The 21,579-nt window shown below is 40.4% G+C and overlaps 1 protein-coding gene and 1 long non-coding RNA gene across 2 annotated transcripts in view; one reads left to right on the forward strand and one right to left on the reverse strand.

Moving 5' to 3' along the window:
* Positions 1-21,579, reverse strand: part of LOC134801529 (uncharacterized) — a 254,894-nt gene that overhangs the window by 106,114 nt on the left and 127,201 nt on the right. The window lies entirely within an intron of this gene.
* Positions 1-21,579, forward strand: part of LOC134801509 (rho GTPase-activating protein 190) — a 49,491-nt gene that overhangs the window by 3,302 nt on the left and 24,610 nt on the right. The window contains exons 2-21 of the mRNA XM_063774121.1: positions 3,310-3,422; positions 4,378-4,522; positions 5,072-5,172; positions 6,016-6,117; positions 7,393-7,635; positions 8,035-8,135; positions 8,726-8,813; positions 9,129-9,256; positions 10,289-10,445; positions 12,003-12,112; positions 12,889-13,075; positions 14,766-14,881; positions 15,762-15,911; positions 16,376-16,478; positions 18,423-18,582; positions 19,024-19,130; positions 19,229-19,323; positions 19,907-20,062; positions 20,579-20,723; positions 21,134-21,240. Coding sequence (XP_063630191.1) covers positions 3,310-3,422; positions 4,378-4,522; positions 5,072-5,172; positions 6,016-6,117; positions 7,393-7,635; positions 8,035-8,135; positions 8,726-8,813; positions 9,129-9,256; positions 10,289-10,445; positions 12,003-12,112; positions 12,889-13,075; positions 14,766-14,881; positions 15,762-15,911; positions 16,376-16,478; positions 18,423-18,582; positions 19,024-19,130; positions 19,229-19,323; positions 19,907-20,062; positions 20,579-20,723; positions 21,134-21,240 — 2,614 coding nt within the window. The remainder of the gene's footprint in view (positions 1-3,309; positions 3,423-4,377; positions 4,523-5,071; positions 5,173-6,015; positions 6,118-7,392; positions 7,636-8,034; positions 8,136-8,725; positions 8,814-9,128; positions 9,257-10,288; positions 10,446-12,002; positions 12,113-12,888; positions 13,076-14,765; positions 14,882-15,761; positions 15,912-16,375; positions 16,479-18,422; positions 18,583-19,023; positions 19,131-19,228; positions 19,324-19,906; positions 20,063-20,578; positions 20,724-21,133; positions 21,241-21,579) is intronic.

Genomic DNA, 21,579 nt, shown 5'->3' on the forward strand with positions numbered 1-21,579 from the left:
ATATGTCGGAATTTCGTGACAATTGTAGTGTTTCTTGTGACAATTGTCATAAACTTAGTAAGAGAAATATCTGTTTTTTTCCGATATAATAAAGTTTTTTTAAATAAAACAATGATGGTGGCAAACAGAAATACGGCCCGCCCGATGGTAAGCCGTAACCGTAGCCCATGGATGCCTGTGACGTCAGCAACAGTGATATTTTACAATTGTCGCACCTGTCACCGTGGTGAAATTGGAGCCTGGAGTGTGATGTTTGGTTATGCCTTTCTTTTTCTTGTTCATGCCTTTGTTTTTGTCCCGCTGAGTTCGTTGTAAATCTTCTCGAGGCAGAGGTGTAGGGTTGGAGCCGGTGTAGCTTTATTATAAACACAACTGCGTCCTACATTTGGAGTCATAGTCATAGTCATTTATTCATAAAACAATATACATTGCGTTTGAGTATAAAATAATTCGAAATATATGGTTATATTTCCAAGTTTTTGCAAAAAACGGTTCTGATCCCTGATTTTCTGTACCTCATAAGGAACAGAGAAATGAAAGGCACCCTTGAAATCCCTTGAAATGCACTTCCAATGTCAGTTGGTATATTCTTTCAATAATTATATGCTTTCTTTTTATTTGTATTCCTTAAAAATCTGATTAATGCCTGCTCAAAGTAATTACCCATCAAAAACATTACATGTAAAAAGATGCAAGTCTTGCAACGCAATTCTTCTACTACAAAAAAGTTTTGAAATATAATGTGAAATCAAGTCGGTTATTTTAGTCAGTACCAGGGGGTGTTAAAACCGTATCAATATTATATAGATATAACTTTAATTTTTAATACATGTTATAATGACTCCGGTACAATAAATCTTAAACTACAAGTTCAAATTTAATGTTTTTGAGAATATATCTAAAGCATGTTAAGCCCAATATGTCACTGAAAATTCAGAGTTCTAGCTTTAGCCAGCACAAAATTACAGGACGTCGAAAATGGCCTGAATCGCTTCGAGAAAAGGATGGTACGGCCGTGCCTCTTTGTTTTGCTCGACTTGGCGGGGGCACTGCCGTGCCCCCAGATTTCAGCCAGTGAACTGGTGTATCCAAACATCCCTTTTTTCAAAAGTCAAAATCTTTATTCTTCAATTTAAGTATATTACAAGGCACATAAATAATGTATGCATGACAAGAACTTATTTTAATTTAAGAAATTCTTTCTTACATTATGATATTTTAGTTCTATAATAAATCTTAATAGAACCCATAAAGTATTTCCAATGCACCACAAAGGAAGCCCAAATCAGTAATAATAGCCGAACGGCTTGCACAACCATTGTTGTCCAATCTTATCAACACCTCTCCTTCCGCCGTTTTGTTGTGGTGGGAAGGATACCTACTGTTTTCAATAAAGATATTGTGACACTTTAGTACTTTAGAACAAGTATAAGTACTTGTGTTTACTGTTCAGTGGGTCACAGTTGTACAATTGTACAATTTTGTTACGATGAAAACTTTAGTTTTGCAATGGAATGGACATCAGTTCAATATTTTTCTCAAGGGATACAGCTATTACATATCTAAATTGTGTAGGTTCTTAAACGCATGAGGCGCCACAAGCAGGCCTCCAACCCCCGCCCACCTGGGGAAGCATATACCTGCCGCGTGTGTGGACGTGGGATCCTCTCTTGCATAGGACTATACAGACACGAACGCAAGTGTCGTCAGCAGGATACTGCTTTAAACATCTGACACAGATGAAAAGGCCTATCATTATAAGTTTTTATTGTTTGCATATACTTAATTACTTTCTGAAGATTAGGATCTTATAGTCATTACTTTATTACGTATTCAAGCAACTATGAATTATGATTATGAAACAACGGCCTTTCTAAGGGCCTCAGATTACTGTTTTTTTTTTTTTTTTTTTAATTTATTATGAGCATTGGCAACTAGGCCATCAGCTCAAACACAAAACAAAAATAATTACAATGCATAGCTTATACCTAAAATCTAACTATAGATGGTCAAGCAGATCTTGTCAGTAGAAAAAGGCGGCAAATTTGAAAAATATAGGAGCGAAGGGATATCGTCTCATAGAAAATTTGAATTTCGCGCCTTTTTCTACTGACAAGATTTGCTTGACCATCTATACTAATACACAATACAATATGATATGAATTTAAAAGTTACATTAGACATAAACTTAAAACATGAAACACAAAAATGCACAAAAATAATTACAATGCACAGCTTGTACCTAAAATCTAACAACTAATTACAAAATACAATGTGATAATACGAATCTAAAAGTTACATTAGACATAAACTTTATGGTTATTTCAATCACTTATAAAATATTTACAAACTGCCAATAGTGTGAAGAACAAATTCATAGATTACAGGATATAATTGTTTATATTTCAAAAGGCCCTGTACGGACTTTGGCAGAACTTGCAAACCTGACAAACCTGTATCCATACACATGGCAACTCAGATTACTGTTTCATAAAAAATATCACCCTGATTGGTTGTAATCTTAAATCTACCCCCTCTTTACATACATAGAGTTTGTCCATGGTAAGTTTGGATTGAACGCCATAAGTAATTTGGCAAAAACTCTTTAGTGGATTTTATTTTATTCTGTAAATTACTTGTTTGGATTTTACTTCAATTATTCAGGGCTGATTTAACTATGTACTAGGATTTAACTCAATTTGAATTTTGAATTATGAGTCCATCTTTATTTTGAACCAACCCGTAACTTAGATAGACTCTAGCGATTGCTTTTTGATTGCTCTGGCTCTGGTGTTTCGTTTTTCTTTTTATCCCATGCACTTCACACTGTACAAACAGCTACACTCTTAAATGTACATCGGTGGACCTTATTACAAAAGCATAAGGTCCACCGATGGACAGTTAACAGTGTGAGCGATGGGTACTTAAGAATACAAAATAATTGTAAGGTGTACCGCAAAACAAGGTAATGATATGAACCATGTAGTAAAGTCGCTAGAACCATCTTGAAGGTGACGGATTATCCATTTTTAGGGTTCTGTACCCAAAGGGTAAAAACGGGGCCCTATTACTAATAAGACTCCGCTGTCCGTCTGTCCGTCCGTCTGTCTGTCACCAGGCTATAACTCATGAACCGTGATAGACAGTTGAAATTTTCACAGATGATGTATTTCTGTTGCCGCTATAACAACAAATACTAAAAATGAAATAAAATAAATATTTAAGTCAAGTCCCATACAACAAACGTGATTTTTTTGCCGTTTTTTTGCGTAATTGGTCGGTTTTGTAACTCTCAATGTATATCCGCAGGCACGGAGAAAGAAAAGGGGCAGCTGGGAGTGGGCAAGTCGTGTCTGTGCAACAGATTCGTCCGCACCCACGCCGACGATTACAACGTCGACCACATTTCCGTGCTCAGTCAGGTAATAACCGCTTTATATTGGAATCTCTGCTTAAATTAACTCACCCACAGCACTGCCTACTACTTTTTAAAACCTAATGCTGGCCATGCACACTAGGGTACCACTGCGCAGTTTTGCCTGTACCACAGAATAAATAATAGTACTAGGTACAGAAGATTCACTCTCTAACAAAACGCGTCTGTTACGATTAGGACAGATATGACCGCTAGGTGGCGACAGTGCCACGCGCGGTTTATGCCTAGCCACCAAAATTGGTGTGGGACTGTAGCTACTTACCTGTATGTATACTTGTAGCTACTTACCTGTTGCAAGCGACGAAATCGCGGAGTAAGCCACGCCTGCCTGTGCGGATCAACTGTACACAGTTGATGCTGGTTAGAAAACTGCACAGTCGAAAGCCACATACGCTACGTAGGTATTATACCTGTGCAGTTGGCAAAACTGCGCAGGCATACCCTAGTGTGTATGGTCAGCTTATTAAGGAAGATCGACGCTACACCTGTAGTGGAACATATACAAAAACGCTCCGACTCTTGGAGATGTTTCCACACGTGCGGTACGTATTGAAGCATTTCTGCCGTTGGAGCTTAATTTGCAAGTAAGTCAAAGGGTTAACTGGCCAGAGTAAGCACTAAATCGCGTGTCGTAGAAATCAAGGGGAAAGGCCCAGCAGTGGGACACTTAAATCTGCTAGTAAAAACAAGATTCTGTGCATGTGACTCTTATGGTAACATTCCATTTCTGACCGCAGCTGCACTACTGGTACTGAACGCGTCGGTGTTATTGTCAATTTCCATAGTAAAATGAACAGTAATTCAGCTGTCGTTGGAAATGGACTGTCACCTTTACTGAGGTATGAGATCGGTTCGAACGATCGCAGCTCGCTCAGTCGCGGTGTGTCATATCTCACAAATAATTGCAAGTGTATTTATACTAATGTTATCTGTTTTTGCAGTCCGATTTCAGCGGTCGTGTGGTGAACAACGACCACTTTTTATACTGGGGCAGCGTCCAAAAAGATAATGAAGAACAAGAGTATAGGTTCGAGATCGTCGAGCAAACGGAGTTTGTTGACGATGCCTGTTTTCAGCCGTTTAAAGGTATGTGCACTAAAAATGATACAAGTTCAGCGGTGTCACTCACGAATTCCAGCCAATCGTGCAGTCTAACGCAACTAGTTGCGACCAATAGCGCGCGCGTTGTAGCGGTGTCACACCTCTGTACTGGCCCCTGTCCTGCCTCATTATTACTGCCCGTAAGGCCAGTCCCTAGATAGCTATGTCAATGATTAAAATACCTATGTTTTTTTTAATACCATGTGGATAGTAAGGGATTACTGTAGCGTGAGGAACTCCAAGGGTGTAAATTTCTTATGCTCTAAATTTCAAGTGAGATTCAAAATCACATCTTCATACAAATAATGAGAATTATGAAGTATGATATTTGTTATTTCCTAATCGGTATCCACGAGTGCTTCCAAAATAATCTATGACAATGAATGGACTTTAATTAACTTTTGTTGGCATCATTATTAGTCTAGCACTATTATCGGTAGTGCAGAAAGACATAAGATTGTTGCTAAGTAGGTATCTACTTTAATTGGTACTGTTATTTTACTCTAAATATAACACTCTCATTTCTGTGCGCAGTCGGCAAAACGGAGGCTTATGTCAAACGATGCGTGGCCACGAAACTGCAGTCAGCAGAGAAACTTATGTACGTCTGCAAAAACCAGCTCGGCATTGAGAAGGTAAGACTTAGAATTGTTGATACAGAGGTAAACTAAACTAAATGTATATACTAAACTAAATTAAAAACTAGCTTAAATCTAAAATAGATCCTTGAGGCATTGTACCAAGGATGCTGGCGGCATTCAGATTCAGATATTTATTAATAAAATTTAGTATTTTACAGGTCAATTTTACAATAGAATAAATAATTAGATTAAATTAAATTCGCTGTATCGCAATTCTGATACGTTGTGCGAGGAAGCCGCCAGCTCTTTGGTCACCAGTTACGTCAACCAGACGCTTCGCGATTTCTGCAAATTGTTAATTAAATCTCTGATTAATATATTTAATTTTTCATTCAATTATGCGTTATATTTAAAGGGCTTCCTGCTCCCAATAAACCTTTGATCTGCTAGTTGCTTTTCTCGCGTTTTTTTATCACTCATCGTTTTTAACAACAATCCATATTTAGGTATTACAACTTACTGAGATCTATTCAATATTTTTACGCGATAAAGCACAGAATAAATAATGGTACTACAGTACAGAAAGGAAACTTCCTACAAAACCGAAGTTTGATTGCGGTTCAGGGTCGAATCATGATGTCCCTTTCTAATATATAGCACTATCCCTTTCGGCTATTTAGGGTTGTCAAAATTCAAGCCATTATCTTATCTGTGGTCGTGCACGCCTAGGGACGTCAAATTGTGTCAACCCTAATAATTGCTCGGAGCAATAAGCCGAACGGAGCCGAGTTTGGCCGAAGGGAGGGGTTTCGCACCCCTCGATAAAGTCTCGTTTAGGTCAAATTAATAAGCGAAAATCGTGAATAAAAGTTACTAATATCTTATTATATTTTGTAGGAATACGAGCAGCGGACTATACCGGATGGGAAGCTGTCCGTAGACGGGTTTCTGTGCGTCTATGATGTGAGCCTCGTGCCGGGCCGGAGCTGGGAGAAGCAGGTATGATACTAAACACATCAGACATCATAAAACTATAATAATAAAATAAAATGATGAGAATCTCGTGAAAGCCGAAAGGACAATTCCAGTAAGTAGACTTGGCTCACGAGATAACCTCCATGTGGGATGTTGATTCGACGATCATTGTTCCGATAGTCGTTTCAGTGAACGGTCTAATAGCGAAGAGTCTTGACTAACATCTTGAGAGACTCTCGCTAGGTGGTTGGATCAAGGGCCAGATGCAGAAGGCGGCGATCTTGGACACGGCGCGGATAATCCGCCGGTTCCTCTCTCTGCAGCCCTGACCGCCGGCAACTTGGGCCCTGCCCCGCTGCCGGCGGCACCTTATAATGTGTTTATATGTATTTTTTATTGTTTTGTAGGTGTTTTTATAATTTACTTTTATATTCATATTATAAAACCCTAACCTAAGACCCAAGATAAATGAAGAAAAATTCGGGCAAGTGCGAGTCGGACTCGCGCACGAAGGGTTCCGTACCATATAAAAAAAAAAACAAAAAAAAAAGCAAAAAAAAAACGGTCACCCATCCAAGTACTGACCACTCCCGACGTTGCTTAACTTTGGTCAAAAATCACGTTTGTTGTATGGGAGCCCCATTTAAATCTTTATTTTATTCTGTTTTTAGTATTTGTTGTTATAGCGGCAACAGAAATACATCATCTGTGAAAATTTCAACTGTCTAGCTATCACGGTTCGTGAGATACAGCCTGGTGACAGACGGACGGACGGACGGACGGACGGACGGACGGACGGACGGACGGACGGACAGCGAAGTCTTAGTAATAGGGTCCCGTTTTACCCTTTGGGTACGGAACCCTAAAAATAAAATAATATCATCAATATACAAAAAAAATGTGGTCTTCACTGTTTTGAGGCCGCAGAATAATAAAATGTAGAAAGTAAGTACATGCAACCAATGGCAATAGTATTCTGACAATGTTTATATACATTCCTTTATCACTCTTTTACTTGATTATTATAATAGCGAAGGAGATGGCAGTCGTATTTTAGCTTAGGGTGGTATTCCATCTGTCCAATGTGTATTGCGTCTCACTTTGCTTAATGACGAGAGAGTGAGACGCAATGACATTGGACTAGCTAGCGTAATGGAATAGGTTTCTACTGTTCCCAGGCTTAATTAATCTAAATCTTGAGAATGGTTTTGACCATGCTTCTTCAACATTGGGCAATTTTTTTTTTAAAGGGACAAAAAACAATTTTTGTTCTGCTAACATATATTTTATTTCCCACAGAACGAAAGCCTAGCCACAATACTTCAAAACATCATCAAACTGAAGAAACCCGTGGTCCTGGTCACCTCAAAGAACGACGAGGCCTGCGAGCAAGGCGTCCGAGAGGCCGAAAGACTGGTTCAACGAAAGGAGTTCAAAGGATGCATACCTCTTGTCGAGACCTCAAGTCATGACAATGTAAATGTGGATCAAGCATTCTTTCTGCTGGCTCAGATGGTTGACAAATGCAAGGCAAGGATCAAGGTAAGAACTCTTATGTTACACTGATAAGGAGTAAGAGAGGCCGAAAGGCTATTTCAACGGAAGGAGTTCAAAGGATGGGTATCTATTGTCAAGACCTCAAGTCATGACAATGTGAATGTTAATCAAGCGTTCTTCCTACTGGCTCAGATGGTTGATAAATGCAAAGCAAGAATTAAGGTAAGGACACTATGGGTATACTGATATGGTGTTAGCGAGGCCGAAAGACTAGTTCAAAGGATGTATACCTATAGTCGAGACCCCAAGTACAGACTAACGGAGTGACCTTGTTTTGGGTATAATAGTGGTTTTGTTTTCAAACAGGGGGTTAGGGAAAAATCGAGATTCAATGCCAACAGTGAGTTTTTTGTATCTATTATAACTTATTATTTTCGTTGCCAGGTGGCCAACTATGCCGAGGCCCTGCGGATAAGGAGAGAGACCTTGGACTTCGTAACAGAGGCTTTCACGCAACTCATCAGGATACACGTCCAGGACCATAAGTAAGTTCAACCTGCCTTTCTAATATTGTTTAATAATATTTCAAACTTTCGCGTTTTGAACACATATCAACTCACATTTATAGACGGGTCTATCGCGAATTTATTTTATTACCTTTATTTACCGGCGTTTCGACACAGGTTTCACTGGTCGTGGTCGCGGCTAACTGAGCCGCTAACAGTAAGCCGCGACCACGAACAGTGAAACCTGTGTCGAAACGCCGGTAAATAAAGGTAATAAAATAAATTCGCGATAGACCTGTCTATAAATGTGAGTTAATAATATTGTTTTGTTTTGCATGAACATTTAAGATTTTTTTACTGGTACTTACTCCATATGTACGATCTTTTTGCCGATAAAAAAATTACATACATATTTTCAAAATTGATAATTGTAAAATAGAAGAGAAAACTGGTCAAATTATTTAGAATTACTTTAAAATTTTGTTCACAAATAACAATTTTACCGAATTCATTTTTAATTCCCCCATGACTATAGCTACATGCTACATACATATTTTATAACACCAAAAGAAAAAAAATAGGTGCATGATTTCATCAATTACCTACATATTTATATTTGCTTTTCTCAGAGAGATGTGGTCCGCAGTCAGTAAGAGATTGTGCCATCATCCAGAATGGGTGAAATTCGTGCAGCAGTTTGGAAATGACGGCACCCAGGTAAATTTATATTTTTCAAGAAAATTATCGGTATGCTTACAATATATATAAATAGAGATCATAATGATTATTTAACCTTTTGAACGCCAAACGGCGCATCCATTTGCCGTGCCACTGACGCCACGGGAGTGATATTTAGTTTTGTGAATAAATAATGCCAACCTAAAAGTGGGGTGTTTTTCAGTAGATTTTCATCAAAAAAAACGATCGACGTCAAATGTTGTCTTTGGCGTCGTTGTCACGATTTTGCGTTGACGTCAATTGCCGTCTGTGGCGTTTAAATGGCTAATACAACACATAAACAATAATTTGTAGGTGGTTTTCCGACGCCATGTTCGAAGGCTGAAGGAAGAGAAGTCAGCCAAGAAGCTTCGCAAACAACTGGCCAAGCTTCCCCAAGTGCTGGCGCGAATGCAACTTCCCACTGAAGAGTTGAATGAGAAGTAAGTTACTGCGTTCCTCTTCTCCGTCGAATTACTCTTGGCAAAGCAGTCGTGGTCTCGTTGAACGACGAACGATTCTACGCCAGTTCTCCCTGGCAGATGCTTCTCTGGCACATGCCAAGATACTGCGTTACCAACATCGAACTAAATTGATTTTAATTTAGTCAATGGAAAAGAAGTGTCAATATTTTTATGATGCTGGCGTCTTATTTTATGGAGAAAGATATATTTAAAGATTTTGCCCGTCTTAACGAATCATCATCATCTTCCTCGCGTTGTCCCGGCATTTTTGCCACGGCGACCCAAGAATTGGCGAAGGCACTAGTTTTTACGAAAGCGACTGCCATCTGACCTTCCAACCCAGAGGGTAAACTAGGCCTTATTGGGACTAGTCCGGTTTCCTCACGATGTTTTCATTCACCGAAAAGCGACTGGTAAATATCAAATGATATTTCGTACATAAGTTCCGAAAAACTTATTAGTACGAGCCGGGTTTGAACCCACGACCTCCGGATTGCAAGTCGCACGCTCTTACCGCTAGGCCACTAGCGCTTTTGCCCGTCTTTTAACGAATGACAGTAACTATGTTTTCACCACACCAGCTCGGAAAGGCTTACTTTGCACTTCAAAAACTGATAGCAAAGTTGCATTTTATTCACATGTGAGGCAAAGTAATCAACTGCAAATTTTGAGTTGTTTTCTTATATTTGCTAGTGGAATTGACTTTTAAATGATGATATTGTGATAAATATTTAAAAACATTCATTTGGACTTGATTTTGTTTGATATTTTACATTTAATATTTGCTTCTGGTTGGTGTGGTGAAAAATGTTGTGTTTCACTCGTGGGCAAATTTTGTTTAACCTTCGTGCTTTGAAACCCTCGCAACGCTCTAGATTCCATTTTTCGAACCACTCGCTACGCTCGTGGTTCAATTTTGGAATCTTTCGCTTGCTCGAGTATCAATATTAGCACGAGCGGTTAAACAACGACTTTGCCCCCTTGTAAAACAAATAACTATTCTCGTTTTAGTGATTGGCCGATGGTGGTCCGGCAGCTACGCTCTCATAGAGACTTCTCTGTATACTTCAGCGGAGCCCGATGCACGGACTCGGGCTCCGAGTCGGGTTCAGATGATCTCCAGCATCAAGACACCCTGCCGGTCGGCGAGCGAGCTAACAGATATCAGGTACCTAATTGTACATGATAGCAAAAAGAATAGATAGTATAGAGGGGTCCTGTCATTGTAAACTTTGTAGTCACTGTAATTTTACTGCCATCTATCGACATACGACTAAAACTCAAAATGAAAACGTATAAAGTTATCAAAAAATGTATATATATGGATAAATGATTTTATTATTTTTATATCATTTTGATCCATGTTCATTCACTGATATCTATGTGTTAAAATTGTTAAATATGAAACGGTGTCGTCACGCCATCTAGCCGAGGATAGGCTAAAGGTGTGTGCGGCATCTATTCGAGAATGACTTTTACTTGATTTCCGAGGCACGTTTTTTCCTTAGACTTTATTCGTCTTATACGAAGTTACATATGTCTTTGATGATAGTATTGTCAGAGGAACATAACAGATTGTACATTGTCAATGCCCTTCCAGTCTATCCTCCTAAGACCCAGAGTCATTTGTGCAGTTTTGAATTTGGAACCTTCTTTTATTCCATTATAGTTCGAAATTCTATTTTAATTTGTTCTTTTTAAAGGAACTCAGGACTTGGGAGGCTATTACGGATTTATAAACAGTGCTAGGCTAATCTTTAGGTATTTGAATAAAAGTAAACAAAATCTACCCTCAAATGGCTCTGGCATGAGGGTAGATGAAAACATTACATGATCAAATAACTTAGGTTGAAGTCAGGTCGTCCAGTGACTGATTCAGGCGGTTTTGTATTTGGTTGGTTAACCAATAAATGTTATAACTACCCGAAAATGTGCAAATTGTTTGTTTACTTTTATTTAAATACCTAAAAATACAGAGTATAGGCAGGGGTGCGAAACTCCTGACTTCGGTCGAACTCGGCTCCGTTCGGCTCAGCATTGCTCCGAGCAATTATTAGGGTTGGCACCACTTGACTTCCTTTTGCGAACACGACCACAGATAAGATAATCACTTGAATTTTGACAACCCTAAATTGCCGAAAGGGATAGTGTCATATATTAGATAGAGACAGCATGATTCGACCCTGAACCGCTGTCAAACTTCGTTTTTGTAGGAAGTTTCCTTTCTGTACGGTAGTACTATTAATTATTCTGTGGTATAGGTAGAGACAATGTTTTACAAGCTGTTTCATGTTAATCAAGCCAATATACGGCAAACACGACTACAAGAAGTAGGTAATATGATGACGACGCTTGGCACGCTTACTTGCGAGTGTGTGGGATTGTATCGGTCTTTATTGTTTCCCATAAAGTTTTAAGTCATAATGTATTGTTTGTCCGCATTTTCGTTAGTCATAATTAGGTTTTTCTCAGAGACGCGTAACTTTTCAGGATTGCCATAAAACAAACCTAACCTAACCTATCTATAGTTAACCTTACGAAAATTCTGAAAACTTGACGGTTTCAGAATCATGACTAACGATAATCTGACAATCATTACGTTATGACTTTCAATAATTATGTCAAACAAAGGGATCCGGGGTATTGTATATTGTGTTTGTAGGTAGCCGCATGCTGTATGCTTGTTAGCCACTGACGTGGTATTGAAGGATTTAACTTGTTTCAGACTTTGGGACAGAGTCAGAAGATTCCCTACGAGATCCTGGAGACGAACGAGGCAGCTTCCGTTTTCAAGACTTTCTTACATGAGGCTCAGGAGGAACAGAGGAATTACGAGTAAGTCACCGCTACTACCAGGGGCCCGTTTCTCAAAAGCTTGTAGCTTGTAATACAAGTGGAAGTCCCTTTCTAACAAAAGCTGTCAAAAAGTGACATCCGCTTGTATTACAAGTTACAAGCTTTTGAGAAACGGGCCCGTGATAGGGACTAGGGACCGTGCGCTTTTGAGGGTATGCCATCTTGTGGCCTGAATCGGAAACGTGTGCACATGTACTTTGCAAAGCAAAGCATCTACCGTTCTCGCCGGTACGTTTCTTGTGCATAGTAGTTTCTGCCATCTTGTGGGCTACATCGGAAGCATAAACGACACATTTACTCCTCGCGCCAAAAATCTGACGGCTCCTATGCTGCCCCCTACAGTTTATGCACGGGGCCTCTATATCTATTTGTATGTATTTTACTATTAAAAGTTTTTGGCAAAAATTTCATTTTTGGTACATGCTTTTATCGCTGACTGTACTTTTCTTCCCACAGGCAACTAATACTCATCGAGACAATTCTAAAAACCCCAAACACAATTAGGTTTCGTTGTTTTATCACAGAGTTCCTATGGCCACCTCCGGTCTCCATCATCAGATCAGCTCGATGACACCATAATATTGCATTGTCACCCAACTTACGTATGTTATGCAAAATTTCAGCTCAATCAGAAACCGGGAAGTCGATCAAATTTAACTTGCAAGATTTGATTACAGACAACGGTCAGGTAAAAGTAAATAAAAGCTTGTAAACATACAAAACAAAACGATTACTCAAACATACATTATTTCTAGATGGTGCCAACAATTCAAGCGGCTTCTCGAAGAAACCGGCTACGTAACCCCCGGCAAGCAGCTATCCGAAGTGCGAGTCCTCCTAATGGGTAGAGAGTGTTACGAGGCTTTATCAGAGGAGCAACAACAGCGAGTATACGACCAGCACCAGAGGCATATACAGCAGCGGGCTAAACATAACCTGCAGGTCAGTAAAACGGGGGTGTAAGACACACTAGCGTCAGCGTTTAGTCAGCGCCATGGGCCAAGTGTCTCTCTTAGCCCTAGGGCCAAATGGCCATGGTATCCGAAGTGCGAGTCCTCCTAATGGGCAGAGAGTGTTACGAGGCTTTATCGGAGGAGCAACAACAGCGAGTATACGACCAGCATCAGAGGCATATACAGCAGCGGGCTAAACATAACTTGCAGGTCAGTAAAATGGAGGTATTAGACACACTAGCGTCTTTCTAGCGTCGGCGTCTAGTCAGCGCCATAGGCCAGGGAGTCTCGCTTAGCCCTAGGGCCAAATGGCCATGGTATCTGAAGTGCGAGTCCTCCTAATGGGCAGAGAGTGTTACGAGGCTTTATCGGAGGAGCAACAACAGCGAGTATACGACCAGCACCAGAGGCATATACAGCAGCGGGCTAAACATAACCTGCAGGTCAGTAAAACGGGGGTGTAAGACACACTAGCGTCAGCGTTTAGTCAGCGCCATGGGCCAAGTGTCTCTCTTAGCCCTAGGGCCAAATGGCCATGGTATCCGAAGTGCGAGTCCTCCTAATGGGCAGAGAGTGTTACGAGGCTTTATCGGAGGAGCAACAACAGCGAGTATACGACCAGCATCAGAGGCATATACAGCAGCGGGCTAAACATAACTTGCAGGTCAGTAAAATGGAGGTATTAGACACACTAGCGTCTTTCTAGCGTCGGCGTCTAGTCAGCGCCATAGGCCAGGGAGTCTCGCTTAGCCCTAGGGCCAAATGGCCATGGTATCTGAAGTGCGAGTCCTCCTAATGGGCAGAGAGTGTTACGAGGCTTTATCGGAGGAGCAACAACAGCGAGTATACGACCAGCATCAGAGACATATACAGCAGCGGGCTAAACATAACTTGCAGGTCAGTAAAATGGAGGTATAAGACACACTAGCGTCTTTCTAGCGTCGGCGTCTAGTCAGCGCCATGGGCCAAGTGTCTCTCTTAGCCCTAGGGCCATATGGCCATGGTAACCGAAGTGCGAGTCCTCCTAATGGGCAGAGAGTGTTACGAGGCTTTATCATAGGAGCAACAACAGCGAGTATACGACCAACATCAGAGGCATATACAGCAGCGGGCTAAACATAACTTGCAGGTCAGTAAAATGGGGGTATAAGCCACTAGCGTCTTTTTAGCGTCGGCGTCTAGTCAGCGCTATAAAATTTATGGAAAATAGTGTCGCTGCGCAGGTGCGCCAACGTTGCGTTGCGCAGCAGCCATAGAGTTGACCAGAAGCCGATTTTGGGGAGGGTCGCGGCTGAATCAGCTGTTCTTTATGAAATCTCAAAACAATTTGTTGCTTTGCAGTTGTAGGGTGACTATAGTTATTGGCGACTCTTAACAATATGACTTCTTTTGTCTAGTTTCTTTCAGATTTGTTAGGAGTGGCCATTACTATGGAGGGGTTAATAACTATAGCAGTCACTCTAGCCAATTACGTTTAGGTCTACACTTAGGGTCGGTTGCACCAAACCGTCTGTCACCGTTAAAGCGTTCGCCAAATTTTATTGTATGGGAAGTTTCATAGATCTCTGCTGTGGAAGGTTGATCAGTCTTGTTAACTGTGGTTGGTGCAACTGGCCCTTAGTCAATTAAGAATTACTGTTCACTAATACCGGTTAAAACCAATTTATTTTTTGTTGCAGGAGTTATTATTAGAGCATGCTGACCTCTTCTACCACTTCAAGAGCATCTCGCCGACGGGCACAATTACTCAAGAGGATATCAAGGAGATTACTGATGTTTTGCAAGATGACTTCAGGTAATTACGACCATATAAAATAGTGGCCTAGTGGGGCATCAAATATGTAGACGAACCAAAGGCGAAATGCTGGCTTATCTTCAAGCTATCTATGAGCTAATGCTCAAATGTGCCAAAAATATGAAAGTCGATGGGAATCAAGTTCTATGATACTGATATGTGATAATGATAATCCTAGATAAGATACAAATTCAGCTGTAAGCTCCTTAAAACCTTCTTGGAATACAACAGAACATGTTTAACTAAGATAGAGAGTATAGAGACAGCGAAATCGAGGCTGGGGGATGATTTGTGCCATTCTCAACCAAAAGGGTTTTTATTGTCCGTTGCCAATAAGGCGCTATTCCCATATAGCTTCAATTTGAAATCAACCTTATCGACAACCGACAATGTGGTACCTTTTGGTTGAAAACGTCAGATTTAGGCACAGACAAGACATCCTCCAGACTGAGCATAGTAGCTCTACCCCCTCTGACACAAATACGGTAGTTTTACTCATTTTCGAGTCGAAAGTGTCTTTGTGTGACGTCCGTGTCTTTGAACGGACCAATCACGGCACGGGAACTCGCTCACCTCGTCCCCCGCACCCCCGTATTTTTGGCAGCATCGGTTTCATGAAATAATTGCTCTAAACTCCGTCTAGAGGATTTCTAGTCTATGGATTTAGGGCTCACCTAGACGATGCGAGCATGCGAGTTTCATTACATTGCGGGTTTTGATCGGTCGGTTGAATTGCACGTAACCAACAGTCCGCAATGTAACTAAAATCGCACGCGAGTACGCGCGCCGTCTAAATCAGCCTTTAAGAAACAAATTAAGTTTCCGATTTAAGATAGTTGTTATCATATGCAAAACTTAAAAAAAAAACCTTTTCCCTCAGATATAAAATGCTGGATCGTATGGAGCAAGATCGTAAGCTGATGTTGTTTCAACACCTTGGCTTCGTCCATTGCCCGATGCGTGAGCATTGTCCGGCCGGACCGAACTGCCTAGATGCCACATTACCTGTCATACTCAACACCAGAGTCGGGTAAGTCGTGCAGTATGTTAAATTGTTAACCCTTTGAACGCCTCACATTATAAACAAAAACGTCACTGACATGCCGTGGTCCCGGGCGCAAGTGAGCTAATGTAAGTGCAGGTTACTTTGACAGCGTACGTCATAACACCTATAGTCTATGGCGCCGTGGGCACGACTAGTTACGACGACTATAGATGTTCTTGGCGTTCAAAAGATTAATGAGGTGTTTCCTTTGCGTTATGACACGAGGTTTTGTCAAGAATACTTTCATGTTACTTAGGGTGGTATTCCACCTGTCCAATTTCTTTGTACAATGTGTATTGCGTCTCACATTTTAGTTAATGAGAAAGTGAGACGAAATGACATTGGACAAAAAAATTGGACAGATGGACAACCATCCTTATGCAGTGACGGAGGTATTTTCATTTCGGTTCATTTGATTGCAGTGACTGAACGTTCTGAATTATTTACAGTTCGCTAACGTCAACGGGCGAGTCGCAGTGCCACGCGGGGCCGCCGGCTGCGCCCTGGGCGCTTACGACGGACTCCAACCAGATCAACGTCATCATACTGGGCGTAAGTGTCACTTGTATTGCTAAAATTATAGTTGCCATAGCACAACTCCGTGGGACTTTGAAGTTTGAAGATCTCACACTCATTAGCGACATTAAACTTATAAAATAAAACTCTGTATCTCCAAAGAATGGGTTGTGAGGATGGGATGAGGATTTATTACGGGCAATAAGAATGGGGTATGAATGGGACCCGTACAGCGGTATGACACCGCTACAACGCGATTGGTTGATGAGTTCGCATCACGCGCGCCATTGGACGCAACTAGTTGCGTTAGACTGCACTGCACGATTGGCTCGAATTCGTGAGTGACACCGTTGAACTAGTACCATTTTCAATGATTTCTCAATATGTTACTACAGTCACAGATTAATAAATAGTTACTACGTAACAGATACTTCATGCCCAAACAAAAGCGAAAATACCTACGCTATAATAGCCTACAAAACCTTAATAATAATACCTGCTGCTCAGGACAAGAAGAAATGTACCATAAGTACGCGCACAAAGAGTCGAGACTGTGTTGCCCGCCGTGCGAGTCACGTCCTAACGCGTCATCGTAAGAATGCGCTAGGGTTGTAGGCATCTGCCTATGATGATTATTGTAATAAAACGAATGTTGCGGATCAACCATATTTTTTATTAGTCAATCAAATATGTTTTAGTTTTATATAATGATTTATAATTTTTTCCCTTCTCGGAATTCTCTGTTATTAAATTTTATAGTTGTAAATATCCTAAATCGCGTAAATAATTTTAATAAATACTCAGGACCAAAGCAACGGAAAATCAACGGTTTTTTAAATTTGTAATACGGTGCTACCAGGCCGGTTAATTATTACGTCGTCAAAATTATTTAAAAATACTTTTTCTAACCCTTCAATATAATTATTAAACGTTTCAGGTGGGACCTTTAGCCCGCCATAAAAAGATGAATCTTTATTATAGGCTTTTTCCTTTGTTTTTTGACTTTTACACCCAATTACTGCACAATAATTGAGCGGAGCGTAGCGAAGGTCTACGTTTCGACTGGAGCATTTTGCTTTTGTATGTCCGGATGTTCTCCTCTACAGGTCGCAATTCTTAACCGAATCTCGTGAAATTTTGTGACTGGATTCTATGTCTAAATAATTTTTTTTGACCGTACGGTTTTTTGTTTTTTTTTAAATGGCGGAGTTGTGATAGCTCGCGCCTAAACAAATAGTGGTATCGGTACCATACGAGTGTTTTCTTTTTGAGATATGTTTATAGATTAAATGGCCAAAAATTCAGAAAATTTATTTCGCTGGTTTCGGAGGTATTGAGATATTTAATTTTAACTAATTTTAATTTGAGAAGGAGTAGCTAAATTTCGTCAACCCATCTAAGAACTATTTGGCTCAGTTTGTAAACGTTCGCTTTTTCTGTTTGCACAGAGGGTCTGGGTTCGATCCCCAGTAATTGTATGCTGGGATATTATAATTTTTGTATTTTTTTACACTTAAATTTCGTATTGTTTTTTTTTTTTTAATTTACTATATTTAAAGCTCTTAGCACCATGTAATTTAAAGCTCTGCTCGCGAGGTCTACAGCTCACAGAGCCACTAGTTACGTGGTTTCGGCATTTCGAAGCGTAAGCGCGGGAAACGTGCGGTGCGAGCGTTCAGGCGGGCGTTCGGCGGCCCTCTGTCGGTTGTATCGTCGACGATACGCCGAGCGGTAGGCATATAGCGCGTGGCCTTGAGCGTGTGACGGAGGCCTGCTACAGTATCAAGTAGTTACTTAAAGGATCACCAACGGCTACAGTAACCGCCTACCATCGGAGAGGCCGTATACTTGTTTGCCACCGATGTATTAAAAAATACTAAAGAAAATAACAGTAATTTGGCTTATGCTTTCTGAAAAGAGTACTGATATTCTTTTGTAAAGTCCTTACTACATGATTATAAATTTTCATCTGTTTATTAGGTGGAGGGTGTAGCAGGAGAGTTCGGCAAGCGTCTGCTAGCTGGTTGTGACTCGGATAAGAGGGTGTCCGTACAGAGTCTGATGTGGCGCGTCGAGCAACGAGTCAGGACTGACGACTTTAGCGCTGAGACTACTAATATAGATGACTTTACACCAAATGGTAAGTGAGCTTAGTACAGGCTCCAATTTCACCACGGTGACAGGTGCGACAATTGTAAAACATCACTGTTGCTGACGTCACAGGCATCCATGGGCTACGGTTACCGCTTACCATCGGGCGGGCCGTATTCCTGTTTGCCACCATCATTGTTTTATTAAAAAAAACTTTATTATATCGGAAAAAAACAGATATTTCTCTTGCTAAGTTTATGACAATGACATGACCAGCACAGTCTCACTTTAGCTTGGCCGCTTTCCGAGCTAGATAGTATAGGGTATAGTGATACCATATGTACTAACGTAACCTAGGAACCTAGGTAACCCTAGCGGAGATGATGATGATAAGTTTCATAGAGAAATGATTATGACAGAGGTCATAATGTTATTATAAATCCCGTTTTAATTTTGAATTTTGTTTAACCACTTGTTTTGTCCCTTTCAGGTTATTTCTGCGTGTATCAAGATCAGGAATCGTTCGAGTATATTCGCGGCTGTGCCGAAAAAACGCTTCTTTCGAGCCTAGAGCAGGAAGACAAACTACCTTTCCAAGTAAGCATTACTGAGACTGCTGATAGAAATTCGTTACATAATAGTCATACTTATACTACAAAAAAATGGATTGTAATTACATTACGTTTTTTTTCTAGGGTTTACCGCTCGTAGTAATGTTCGTCCAAGACGAAGGAATGGATAAAAAGGAGATTATGAGGTTACAGGAGGAGGGACAGAATCTTGCTGATAAGTAAGTTTTACTGACATTGATACAGCTATAGAATAGATATCCGAGAATTTGTGCAATGGCATGTTTAGACACTAAAATCGCTTAGTGAAGTTTCTTATAATATCTAAAAAAAAAACGAAATCTCAACGCATATACAGACTTAAATAGGGTATATTACGCGAAACTCTGCGTAGGGGGCGCTACTACCACAATCCGTCACAATCTGGGGGTCTACTCTACCTAACCTCTCTATCACTCTTGCATATGCGAGCGATAAAGAGGCAGATAACTAAATTTCGATTTTCGCGTTTCCCGGTAGGCCCTTGTTAACAAACCGCCTTGATGCATCAATGTCATATTTTATTGTCTGTGAAAACTTGTCAAAAAACAGCTTAAGGCACAGTATGTATGTATAAGTTACTCTATTGTTTACTAGCTAGCTTAGTGCTGCACTCTGGCGGCAGAACATTGCAGTAATACCCCCTATTGTATGTAGTTTGTGCCAGTAACAAAGAGCAAAGACAATTTAATCACTCTTTAAAATAAGTATTTATGCCTCTCTTCTTACGTGGCCACCAAAATTATATGCTTTCCTTATTTCCAGCCTTCACTGCTCCTATATGGAAGCGGCAGTCAACGAGTTAGGCACAGAAGCCCTAACGTCGGACGCCATACAAGAACTAGTACGTGCCAACAGAGAGAAAGCTAGCTATGCCCATCTTTATAGAGACCTTATTGTGTGCTTCGACTCCGATATACGGTGAGATGTTTAAATTGCTAACTGTTTTTATCCACCACTATGAAGTCAGTCTAGAGTCCTATCAGCTCCATACATTTTGAGTCATAAATCATTGTTGGTTTCAAAATTGACTTGTACCATCGCCCACACTGTTAACTGTACATTAGTGGACTTTATGCCTTTTGTAATAAGTTCCACCGATGTACAATTAGGAGTGTTGCTGTTTGTATTGTAAGCAGCACGTAACAATACCTAAGCTAAACCATATGACTGATGAAGTAGAATTGTTGTGTAGAATAGGAGTATTGAAGTGATATGGGCATTTCCTAAAAAAGACCCCAAAGATTGAAAAAAAAAATAGTTTTGTTTTTATAATTTAATAAAAACAATAATTTAAAAATCTGTGGCGACTTTTCTTGATAAAGCATTTTTTTTAGTTCCTTGAGATCGATGAAACAATTTTTTTTGTTAGCTTATTTAGTTTCCACTATTATTCCTACTATTCAAATTTTACTCTAATTTAATACTTATCTACAGGATAATGGTGTGTATGTTCTGTGACGACCCTTACTCGCCTGAGCGTGTACTAAGTCCGCTTCTACTGCACCGGGCCTGCTTCCTGACCGGAGACCGTTCCATAGTCATAGAAACCTTCTTAGGAGACTCTAAGAGGAAAGTTGAGGTGAGAGTTACTCTATGATGTTCGGTCTTAAAAGTACAGATATTTGCGGGCGAGTTGAAAGCGAGGCTAGCGCTAAACGTGATCGCCGCGAGCGCGCAACGATTCGCTCCCATCCCAGTACGCCAATACGCAGCGTTGCGCACTCCCGGCGAACACGTTGCGCGCTCGCCTCGCTTTCATCTCGCCCGCAAATCGCTAGTGTGATAGTGCCCTTAGAATTATAATCGCTCTCCATCAAGGTCCATGATGCCTTTGAAGTCGCAAGAGATCGAAAGGCCTGGAAATCTGCCATCCCGAATCATGTGGTCCACGTAGGTCACGACCATCAGCACTGAGAAGAAGTGCTTAGTTCTTTTCAGTGATGATTTTATTAAATATACTCGTATACAATAAATGTGTATTTTTTGCAGGTTATAATTTCGAGTTTTCACGGAGCGACGCAGTTTAGAGAGGAGTTGATACATGGATTTATTCTGATCTATTCGGCCAAGAGAAAAGCTAGCTTAGCAACGTTGAAGTAAGTAAACCAGTTTAAAAAAAAGTCGTAGACTGTGTATAAGGTATTCCACCTGTCCATCTTCGTCCAATGTGCATTGCGTTTCACTCTCTCATTAAGCAAAATGTGAGACGCAAATTCACATTGGACAAAGAAATTGGACATGTAAGGAATACTACCGTAAGGATCGATAAATAATAATGTAAAACATTTCATGGGTTAACTGTTCCAACCAAAGATAAAATTTAAAAGTGGAAAAATTACTGTCTTGGGTGAGACTTGAAATCGCGGCCTCTGGATCGATACTCCAGCGCATTAAATTAAATTTGTTCCAAAGATTCTTTGAGTTTATGTGTAAAC

Source organism: Cydia splendana, chromosome 22, assembly GCF_910591565.1.
Source record: "Cydia splendana chromosome 22, ilCydSple1.2, whole genome shotgun sequence".
Classification (NCBI taxonomy): domain Eukaryota; kingdom Metazoa; phylum Arthropoda; class Insecta; order Lepidoptera; family Tortricidae; genus Cydia; species Cydia splendana.